General features: G+C 41.8%; 1 protein-coding gene across 1 annotated transcript in view; it reads right to left on the bottom strand.

The window, feature by feature from the left end:
* The window catches only part of TRHDE (thyrotropin releasing hormone degrading enzyme), a 336,033-nt gene that overhangs the window by 75,662 nt on the left and 248,095 nt on the right, over positions 1-12,276 (bottom strand). Inside the window, exon 10 of the mRNA XM_050934690.1 lies at positions 1,202-1,290. Coding sequence (XP_050790647.1) covers positions 1,202-1,290 — 89 coding nt within the window. The remainder of the gene's footprint in view (positions 1-1,201; positions 1,291-12,276) is intronic.

Genomic DNA, 12,276 nt, shown 5'->3' with positions numbered 1-12,276 from the left:
CCCAATCCTAGACCAGTGCCAAAAAAGAAGCTAGATCATGGGAGCAGTAATAAAATATTAAGGTCTGATATATCGTGAACAATCAGAGCTAGAAACACATACCTTATACCACTAGAAAGTTGGGATTCTCATATTTCCACTGCTATACTGGTATACACCATTCATTTCTAGCCCTGCCGGTTGCTAAGCTCTAAGGTACTATTATCCCTTACTGACCTGTAAAAGAACAAAAAGGAAAAGAGAGGCACACACAGGCTTGGCTATTTCTTCCTTCCAGTTCTATTTACTCTGGAAGGAAACTCAGAGGCTACACCTTTTCTGTACTGTCAACTGGGTCAATTCTTCCTCTACTGCCCAGGCATGCATGGGATGTATGGCTCCTTCTCTTCCACTTCTTTTAATTGTATCATACAACTCCCCAACTTTTTCTTAATTCACTTCAATTCTGATATAAATTCAGGAGCAGATACAGCATGCACTGTCAGGGAAAGAAAGGACTACTTTCTATCATTTGCAAGATGGTATTCTTAGCGGCTTTTGGGTGATAAAAGGCATTGGCTTCTAGCTCTAGCTATTCTCAAGATAGTGGTTGCTATTATCGTGTCAGAATTGAAGTAGGGGGTAAAAGCAAGATGGTAATCAGAATAATGCTCCAATATCTAGTAACCTACCAGGGCTAGAAACACTTTGGGAGATCAATAAAAAGATTTTTGAGTACACTAAATGTTTCTTAGCACTGGTTGTGGAAGATTGATCAAATTTGAAAAAAACAACAACACAGTATTCTTAACCTGAATATTACATTACTGCATATTTTGCATTTATTAGTTTACAGACTGTACATTTAGCAGGTGTTTTATTACAAAGATATTTTATTTAGCTTTCACCATTCTATATAGGGAATTGCATTTATACAATAATTTAATTGTGATGTCAGATATAAAATAGCTGCTTTGGAACATCTTTCTGTTTAAAACCTTTTCTTTGCACCATCTAACTTTTGTGAAAATTACCTGGCTCTTTCCTCTTCCCCCGCTTCATCCCTCCCCCATCCAAATTATCTTTCTTGCAGTTCATTTTCAAGCAGCTGTAATTGAGTGCACAGCAACTAAATAATGACCTAGGATCAATTCTGACAAACAGTTCAGGAAAACACATGTATGCTTTACAAGATTCCACTGTGAGGAAAGTTTATTTTTACCTGATTTGTTAGACACCCATATAATTGCCTCTGAGGAGATGTGGCTCGTATTTCCTACTGCAATTGTTAGTGGAATCTGCCACAAGTAGCTGCAAGACAAAGGAGGGGAATCTAAGAACAAAAATACTGAACCAATTCTTCTCACTCACAGCAATCAGGGATCACATCAAAGAAATCACAATACAATTTCAGTAGCAGTAAAGATTTTGATTCTAAGAAGTTACTTTGATTTTAAGATGAATATGATAGCAGTAACAAACCAACGAAAAAGTCATTCATCTTAAAAAAAAAATACTGAATTAGATTTTTCACAAGCTACAACACAAGAGACTTTTTCCACAAGGTTTCTAGTACAAGGTTTTTATAAAAGAGGAAAGAATGACCTCTCATAAAAAGATGACCATCATTCATTCATTCCTGAAAAAGAGAAACCTGACAGGAAAACATGCTTTGGTTTAGATGGTCCGCTAAGTTTAAAAGCAACCTAAAAGCACTGCCATCCTTTTAGCGTAACTTCTTAATGTGTTACAATAGGCTTCATTACTAGTAGATTATGACAGTAACGTTAATGGGCCTGTTCCTCTACTGACTTGCCCCTTCTGTTGTCATTTACACCTGGGTAAATTACCATTCAGATCTGGACACGTGCACCTGCCACAGGTGTAAGGGAGGGGAGATCAAACCTCAGCATCATCACAGTGCACAACCACATCATTCACTGAATAAATGTCGGTAATTCATCTAAGATTTTCAAATTGTTTTACCCTAAAGAGAAATCACTGCATACTGTATATCTTTTCTCAGGAGATGGAAAGGATCCCATTAGGATGCCATTATTATTACCCTTATTTCAACCCCTCACAACCATCTCAAACACAAAATCCTTCATCCAGCTTGGGAAAGTTATAAATGTTTCCCCTACAGAGCCTCCCTCCAGGTGTGATTTTTAAATCAATTTAATTAAACTGATGCAAATGTGTGTGGACCAGAACTTAATATCCAAACAGCTCCATGACCACCAGTATTTGTCACTTCAAAATGAGTTGGTGTTTAGAAGTTTTAAACTGCAACTATCACTTCTCTGAAATTTGCTCATTCAGAAGTTTGCCCCACTTAACTATATGCAATACTTAAATGTGTCACAACAGCAATAAACATGCTTGCAAATGATTAATGGTCTGCCAGGGAATACATCTGTCATACAGTGCTGAAAGTTACATGCATCACGGAGTGCATAGCACTGCATTTCCTCAGTATGTATTCAGAGAGAAATGGTGGACTCCTAAAAAGGAATCTAAGAGCTTCTCTACATAGTGGGGTAATGTGCACTCTGAGGGTCTGATTTTTAAAGTGCATTAATGTGTTGTGTATTAACTGGTCTGTGCAGACCCTGATGGTGTACTTTAACATACTGCTGTTTGAAACAGTACTATGTTAAAGTTCAGTAGGGGGGCAGTTCTCAACTAGGAATCTGGGGCCCCCTGGGGGGATGCAAGCAGGTTTCATGGGATCTGCCAAGCAAGGCCAGTGTTAAGATTCGCTGGGGCCCAGGGTAGAAAGCCAAAGCCCCGCAGTGTGGGGCTGAAGTCCAGGGCCCCAAGCCCTGCCACCTGGGGCTGAAGTTGAAGTCTGAGTTTTGTGGGCCCCTCTATGGTGTGGAGACTCAGGCAATTTGAATCATAGAAGATTAGGGTTGGAAGAGACCTCAGGAGGTCATCTAGTCCAAGCCCTTGCTCAAAGCAGGACCAATCCCAACTAAATCATCCCAATCAGGGCTTTGTCAAGCTGGGCCTCAAAAACCTCTAAGGATGGAGGTTGCCTGCTACCACCTAGCACTGGCCCTGGCTTTTATATGCAGAAAAACAGTTGTTGTGGCACTGGTGGGCCGTGGAGTTTTTATAGCTAGTGGGGAGGGGGCTCAGAAAGAAAAAGGTTGAGAACCTCTCCACTAGGGAACCTTTAGTGAGCCCCAGCAGGGTCTACACAGACCAGTTAATACACAACACGTTAGTACTCTGTAGAAATCACATCCCATAGGATGCATTACCCCACTGTGTAGACAAGTCCTTCTGTTCCTCCACTATCTTCAGATGGCATTAATGTTACATGGATTATTTGATTCCTTTGCTTATTACAATCCAAATGCCTGATTCAGCAAATACTAATGCACTTGAGTAGTTTTACACACTTGATTTCTCACAGACATAAGTGTTTGCAGCCTCCAAATTATTCAGATCCAAATAGGGCAGTACATCTGGGACAATAATACTCAAAACACAGCTATTCAATGGAGGAAGATACTTGGAAAGCAGCAATGTTGGAAGAGCTGTGAGTCACACTGGAAGGCAAATGAGATATGAACACACAGTGTACTATGACAGCAAAAAAACAAAACAAAACAAAATACAAGCCAGCATGAGTTTGGCCTGTGCAGGTAATGGCATCATGCCACATAGCAGGGAAATTCTGATATCCTTACTTATTTTGAATACAAACCTACTCTATGAGTGGTCCCATTGAAATTAATGAGAGAACTCACGGAATAAGGTGCTAGTCAGTATGAGTAAGGATATTAAAATCTGGCCTTAAATTACTCTGGGAAATACCAGACCTTTATAAATATCCAGTTCTGGATATCACAGTATGAAAAATACATTGAGAACCTGGAGAGAATTCAGAGAAAAACAGCAAAGCTGTATGAGAGGCTAATATACGAGAAAAGATGAAATATATTCTATAAATATTGCTCTTGTAATAGCTCGCTCAATGTCAAGGCCCAGTGACAATAATAAATGTAAAATAGCAAAAGAATAAAAAGACTGTCACATACTAATTTGGCTGCCTTTTTAAAAACTTATTCTCAATATTTTGAGAGGAAATGTCATGTAATAGATGCTAAACTGATTATACTTTCTGTATATAAATAGATTGAATATCCTGTGTTGTTTTATTCAAGTAATTTGTTATCTTTTACTCAATGGTTTGGATAACAGAAAAGAACAACAAATCTCAGTAAAAATATTTAATAATATAGCTATTTTAGAGGTTTATTTTAATTTGTAAGTCAAAAAATCTTTTAGTGCTGATGCGGCTACACAACAGATAGTCTTATAACCGAGTCCTGTTATAACACTTGAAATTAATGAGTTCCATTCAAATACATGGGGCCAGAGAGCACTCTTCACCGAAAAACTCTTGGGGAAAAGGGTAATTCCTCTTGTACAGCACCAGTCCTCTCCTTTGCTTGTCACAACAGACTCTCGGCTGGGGCCCCACAAAGTTTTGAGGCCAGGAAGGGGAGAAAAACCAGGGACTCTGATGGACTCCCTGTCTCTTCTCTCGTCAAACCACATATAGCTAAGTTGATATGTGAGGAGACGTCTCCTCTGTGGCTCCTACTGAGGCAAAGGCAAAAGCAGCAGGGGGGATTCAGGCTGTGAGGATGTGGGCCAGAAGAGTGGCACACAGGCACAGCAATCCTTGCAGAATGAATCTCATATCTGTGGAGCTATCTTATATCTGTGTACAGATCCTCAGAGGGCATGGGTTTTAGATCTCTCACACCTGCCTACTTCACAGGCCCCCCAAATCCCTTCTCCTTGAGGATTTGTTTTCCAGTACAGTGGTTCTCAACCAGGGGTATGTGTACCCCTGAGAGTATGCAGAGGTCTTCCAAGGGGTACAGCAACTCATCTAGATATTTGCCTAGTTTTACAACAGTCTACATAAAAAGCACTGGCAAAGTCAGTATAAATTAAAATTTCATACTGACAATGACTTGTCAATACACTGAAAGGTAAATATCAGATTTATGTTCATAGAATACCAGGGTTGGAAGGGACCTTAGGAGGTCATCTAGTCCAACCTGCTGCTCCAAGCAGGACCAATCCCCAGATAGATTTTTTGCTCCAGATCCCTCAATGGTCCCTTCAAGGACTGAACTCACAACCCTGGATTTAGCAAGCCAATGCTCAGACCACTGAGCTACCCTCCTCTCAATAAAAATGATTTATTTTATAATTATATGGTAAAACTGAGAAAGTAAGCAATTTTTCAGCAATAGTGTGCTGTGACACCTTTGTATTTTTACACTTATTTTTTGTAAGCAAGCAGTTTTAAAGTGAGGCGAAATTTGGGGGTAGACAAGACAAATCAGACCCTTGAAAGGGGTACAGTAGTCTGGAAGGGCTGAGAGCCACTGTCCCAGTGGACCACAGGTTTCTCTGTAGGATCTGAATAGTACAGATGTTAATGAGTAAAAGTCTGGTAAACGACCTTCTCCCATTCTCCAGCTTGTGCCATTCTATATGTAGTATTATCCCTTAATTGGCATAAATGCTTGGCTGCTTCCTCATTCCAGCTTTTTTCCCCCTTTACTGTGCTATAAACCTGGGCCAGCTCTTCCACTACTGCCCATGCATAGCAGTCATATGTGGTTTCTTCTCTCATGGTTTCTCATCAACACCTTCTCTGAGGGACACACACTCTGTCTTCCAGCTGTTTGCCTTCACCTGTATAGTTGTAGGACCCTGGTGAATTCCCTTTTTCCTCTATTTTTCCTAATTTTCTGAGGGTTGATAGGGTGAGACGAGATGGAAGCATCTCTCTTATTTTTCTCATTTGTTATGTCTTACATGTGTATCTGGTGTAGAAAGGAATACTGCTCTCAGCTACCAATTCCAATGAAAAATTGGATCCTGTTCTTGAAGACCAGGTGACTAGTCTGGAATGGCTTAAAACAAGCCAGTTGGTTCTTCCACCCTCAACCATATGCCTGTAGGTATAGGACAGCTGTTAAGGCAGCATGTTCAGATTTGGGGGAAATGGAGCGTTATAGCTATCAAGTTATTCAACTCACACATAATGCTGAAAAGCTTAAGCAGGACAAACACGTAGGTCCTCTTGGGTAAAAAGATGGTTATCTTCATAGCAGATCAGTAAAGTGTGAGGATCCTCAGCGATATGAGAGGAATTTAAAGGAATCACCTGTGAGGATGAGGTGGAGATAAATCTGAACTTGGAACGGATGTGGGAAACATGTGATGGAACTGTAAAGTGCATAATGTCGCACATTCATGAATATCTTGAAGAGATGTTTGAAAAATGGGAATGCTATTGAGTGTTAATGCAAATAAACCCATTATTGGTACACTAGGCCATTATTCTTGGAAGTAGTTAAATTCAAGTTGTAGTTAAATTTACAATTAAAGGGAATGTACTGCCGCTTTGTTTTTGGTGGCACCACTTCAACGCATAATACAGAAGCACATTAGTATCTACATTCAATTTGCAGAATAATTCAGAGAGACTTGTTTGATATAGTAATACAATTTAGTAACTGTTGGGATGCATGTAATACTAGAAGCTAGATAATTATACTATGCTTGGATTATATAGATTTGTCTTGAACGTTACACTATAATTACATATCTTACATTATTGTACTTTATCTCACTCAGAAAAAATCATATTTGTGATGAATACTTGCTATGCCTTAACTTATACCAAATAATTAACAGATCCCTCTATGGAAAAATCCAGAGATTACAAACTATCTTGCAAACATTATGTTTCACATTTCTTATCTGTGATGAATAGTAATGCTATAGTAATGTTGGATTTCCAACAGAATAGTTGGCTGGTTTCTTTAGAAAAGCCAAAAAAGGGGCAATAGTTTCTTTGCTGACATAACAAAAATCTCAGGGTCATTATAAAGAAGAGGCAAGGTGCTTGGAGTTTCATATTTTGCACAACCCTTGTACGACTTCTTTACAGCAATTAATCTTTTTTTCCAGCAATTTTAACTCATTTTTTCAAGATTTATTTCCCCATTGACTTCAATAGACCAGGATTTCACACATGTATACGATATTTTTCCATTCCCATTTCTCTTCTCTCTGTTCCTTTTTTCCCAGTGTCATTTTTAAGTTGGAAAGATTAGATTTTTGTTGGTAAATGTTGGTAAGCGTCAATTTCACCGTACACACACTAAGCAGTGAAAAAATATTTCCATGAATACTAATCAAATTTACAAAGGCAAAGTTTACAGAGAAAAATGATGCTTGAAAACGTATTAGACTTTGATTTAAGGATATTTACTTTGCATATTTTTGACATGTGATGTTGACAATTTGTGTTTTAATGGTTAGAAAGCTTTAACTTTCTGAATCTCAATGACTACTGTCATTAAATAATTACTGTATGATCCCCTTGAATTGTCTGATCCTCTCTCCACAATTTTATGCAACTGTGAAAATTTAAAATGGATACAAATTGAAGAAAATGGTTAAAACCCACAATTTTGCATACCTTAAAAATTAAATTGATAAAAATCTGGAAAATGTTTACAAATAAACATCAATATTATGCATCAAAATTATAAAACAATAAAAATTGAATTCTGCCAAGCCTAATCATTTTAGATTTTTTTTTTGGTCTTTAATTTTCATTGGATTTTTTTCTTTCTATATCTCTGCCCCTTTAGCAGATTGCCACAGCTTTCAAAGTCTTGAAAGTTTGAATGGGTTCAGAATTAGTTAAACAAATTCACTCATCCCTAATCATAATAGACAGTCCAATGAATATGATTGCTCGCTATTCAGGGGCATAGGATTCTAGATTGCATTGATAAGAGCATTGTAATTAATACAATTGCCTCATGTAAATCAATGATCTGCACCTAATGTACTGCTTTCACTGTTGGTTGCCTTCTTTAAAAAGGACATTCCTGAACTTCAAAAGATCTAAAAAGAACAACTAAAGTGACAAGAGATTGGAGGGACTCAGAAATAAGAAAGATTTAAAATCTTTGATTTTTTAAATTTGAAAGAAAGGAAGTACGAGATGATATGACAGAGGTACACAAAAACTTAAATGGTCTATGAAAACTCAGTCAATTTTTTCCTCTAGTCTAACAACAGAAGAATAAGGGGACAATTAAATAGAATGGCAGCAGGTAGAAATCTGTGGTAGTCTCTCCCATAGGGAATGACTGAACTTAAGTTTAACAGTATTTTGAAAAGGATTGGAGATTATAAATGAACACACAAGATGCAAGCATACTAGTAGTAAAAGGAGGCAATAGTATTTAATGCAATGGATTGTGGGGGAAGAACTTGACTGAGTTCCCAACTCTGCTGCCAACTCATTGGGTGAACCTGGGAAAGTCACCAGCTTTCAAATTTTCAAGAATGGTGACTGATTTGGGGTTCTCAGTGTTGGGTCTCCAATGCGAGACACCACCAGGCTGATTGTAGAATTGTGCATCTACAACTCCACATGACCTCAAATGAAGCTATGGCTGCCTGGCATCTCTGGACATCAAGTTCACGCTGTCCCAAATTGGGATTGCTGAAACAGCGGCATCCAAAATCAAATGCCACTGCTGAGAATGTCAGTTTTCACCTCTCTATGCTTCAGATCCTGGACCTGTTCAATGGAGATAGTAATATTTATTCATCTTTGTCAAGATTTTAAGATCCTAATTATCTAAGCTTTACATCATCTCCATGAAGTACATTCCTGATTATCCAAATAGCATGGGGGGATGTGGATTTTATTGGGAGTCTGGTCAGAGGTCTCTGCTCTATTATCTGAACTTCCATATTATCTGAATACTTCCTGGTCCCTGTGATGGGGTGCAGAAGTCCCACACCAGGGAATCAAGTGTTAACAAGCAGCTCTGAATGAGAAGGCCCCACCCAGCTGTAGCTTCTGGGCATGCTCACAATGGGGGCAGGGCTCAAAAGGGTGCGGCCCAGCTCAATCAGATTGGACAGATCAAGAGAGTAGCCCCACAGGTGGCTGCTGCAGGGATGCCTAAGGAGCTCCACACCCTCTGGACCTGACCCTACTGCAGGTCCACCGAAGGCCCCCATGGAGACCAGGAACAGAGGTCCGCAAGTGAAAGAAAAGCCTGAAGATCACTGCAAGTAAGAATCCTCCCATAATTTCAGAGCCAGTGCTTGTTGTGGCTTTGGAGGGGGAAGAGGCCGCGGGAGGGAGCGAACCAGGGAGCAGGCTTGGTAGCATCCACACCCCAGGCCGCCTATCCGACCAGTCAGTCACAGGGCTGTGGGTTGGAATCTAGTGGAGCAGGGAGGGCCCAGCTTCCTCGACCACCAGCCACAGACTCTTGGGCAGTACTGCCACAGATTCTTGCAGCTAGGTGATATTCCTGGGCTCAGACACCAACTCCCCTTACAATTGGTGGTGAATGAGGGCATCAACCCAGTCCCGACAGAAAGACAAATCTACCAACAAAAGCAGCCCAAGGGAGATAATGGATACAGAAAAGCTGTTTAAATGGACGGTAGAGAACCAACAGCAGCAGGTAGCTCAGCAACAGCAGCAACAGGGTCAGCTACGGCAACAGATAGCTGCCCCACAGCAACAGCAAGTGGCCCAACTACAGCAGCAGGAACTACTCCAAGAGCTGGCGGCAAAGCATCAAAAGCAAAAGGAATGCCTAATCCAGCAGGTAGCAACACTCTGGAGGCCCAAGGGGGCATCTAATGTGATGGCACAGAACCCTCAGGTGATGTCCCCTCCACTTGGCTGTCCATCAGGCTTGTGAAAATGGGTCCCAGAGACAACCCAGCAGCCTCCTTGGTCACCTTTGAGTGGGTGGCCACCGCAGCATGCTGGCTGCAGGAATATTGGGCCATCCTCATTGCCCCATATTTGAAAGGACTCATCCAAGCAGCCTACAGGGGTCTAGATCCCATAGAGATGCTAGAGTACATTAAGGTAAAAGCAATCATTCTGGACTACAAGGATATCAACCCCGAGACATTCCATGAACAATTCTGGAAGAAAATGTACCCACTGGGAGCCCAACCCGGTGGCACAACACCTGTGTTGGGCTGGCTGGTTCCCTAGAAGTGGATCAGAGTACAAGTAGCAGAAGCTATTGTGCTGGAGCAGTTTGTCCAGGTTCTCCCAGATGGCAGGAGAAAATGGGTGAAGCACCATAGACCAGCGATATTGGTGGAGGCCATAACCCTGATGGAGAATTATGTGGCAGCTGAGAGTCCATCTCTCTGACACCTAGGCCCAGGGCACCTGAACTCTGGACACAAACCTCTAGCAGAGGTCAGGCTATGAGGGGAGGCCAAGGGTTCCCAAGCCAGCCACTCTTCTACAGGTCACCCATTTGGAAGCCACACTCCCAAGAAGTGGGGTATGCCCACTAGGAACCCTTACAGCCCCAGATGAGGGACAGCCAACTGCAAACTGAGAGGGAACTGTTTAGAGTGTGGACAGAAAGGACATTTTAGGCAGGGATGCTTCTTACGCTATGGACAGGCATGGAAGGCTGCTCCAGGGCTCACAGATGGAGCCAAGCCAAGGTGCTTATCTCAGTATGGGTCAGTGGATTGGAGGTCACAGGCCTGATAGACTTTGGCTGCAGCCAAATAATCATACCAGAAAAAGTAGTAGAGTCTCCCAACATGTCAGGCGCTCCCCTCCACCTCCAAAGCACACATAGGGCTGTTCAACTTTACCCCGTGATGGAAGTGAAGCTGATGGTAGGGCACTGCACCACACCTGCTGGGTGGGGCCAGCAGCCACCTTCGCCTACCTTGTGTTATTAGGATGGGACTGGAAATATTTTGAAGAGGTCCTGAAATGGTGGAGCTGAGACCACCTAGTGGAAACCAGCCTGATCCTGGAAATAAGGGGGCTCATGGGCCAAGGTAAGGGGCAGAAGACGGTAGGAAAGGCCCCTCCTGTCAGCCAGGAACATCAACCTCGCAGCCCGCTAGCTCAGATGCCCACAAAGGTGTAAATCTCAAGTGGTTACCAGAAGATGACGATTTTGTGCTAGAACAATGGGAGGTCCAGACACTGAGCAAGGCATGGGAGCAGACAGCCATCTCCAATGGGGAGGAAGGCAAATCTCAGCGACAAAAACAGTGGGCCCCAGCTTCGAGCTCCAGAATAAATGGCTTTACAGGGCAACATGAGACCCTCCCCTCAAACATAAGATGTTTGGCTTTACTTCAGCAGCTATCTGTCGCAGACAGCTAACATTGACAAGGAAATTCAACACTGCCTCCAATGCACCTCCAATGCACCTATGCAGTTTTTGGACTGAGAAAATGTGTCTTGAAAGATTGTGACATCAAGAATCAAACCTAGCTTGTGTACCAGTCTGTTGTTATCCCTACTGTTCTGTGTGGTGCCAAAACATGGGTCACATACAGTAGACACTTAAAGGTTCATGAATGATACCATCAACAGTGCCTCCGCAAAATCATCTGAATCAAGGGGGATGACCAGAGCACCAACATCAGTGTTCTGTCCCAAGCCAAAACGCCAACACTGAAGCTATGCTCAGACATCACCAACTCTGTTGGGCTGGTCATATTCTTCAAATGTCAGACAATTGACTCCCAAAGCAGGTAATGTTCTCACAACTGTGCCATAGTCAATAAGACAAGGAGTGGGCAAAAAATGTGCTTCAAAGACACCCTTAAAGCCAATATGAAGAAGTGCAATATTGACATATACTCATGGGAAACCCAAGCCCTCAACTGACCAAAATAGAGAAGGACCTAGTGGTAAGGATCCCAGTATTCTGAGACGCAACTAAGACAACAGTAAACAGAAAAATGAGAAAGGAGGAAAAAACACACCACAGCCCAATTCAACATGATCTGCCCCTTCCACTGAGACAAGTTTGCCCCAACAGTGACAAGATCTATGGATCCCGGATCAATCTCATTAGTCACCTGCAGATCCACCAGCGATAATTCTCTATCATTCAAAGGAAGACAAATATCATCGAACTTCAAGGGATCAGTCATATATCAAAGGATTTCCATTCTTTTCTGGACCACTGAACCACCCACCACCCTTTGATTACAGAGAGCAGCATGCACCTCCAGTCAGACAACAACCACTGCAGCAGTGCCAGCCATACCATTCATCTCCTGACTGAGTCCCACTATCTGGCTCCCACATCTATAATGCTCTACACCAGCTTCCAAGACCTATTCCCACTCCCCAAAACAGCTACTCATCCTTCCCAATTCCTCCTCCCTTACTGTTCTGCTCCACCCCATGAACAC

The sequence above is a fragment of the Gopherus flavomarginatus genome, chromosome 1 (assembly GCF_025201925.1).
Source record: "Gopherus flavomarginatus isolate rGopFla2 chromosome 1, rGopFla2.mat.asm, whole genome shotgun sequence".
NCBI lineage: Eukaryota > Metazoa > Chordata > Testudines > Testudinidae > Gopherus > Gopherus flavomarginatus.
The sequence above is the reverse complement of the archived record's forward strand: the minus strand, read 5'-3'. Positions and strand labels throughout refer to the sequence as shown.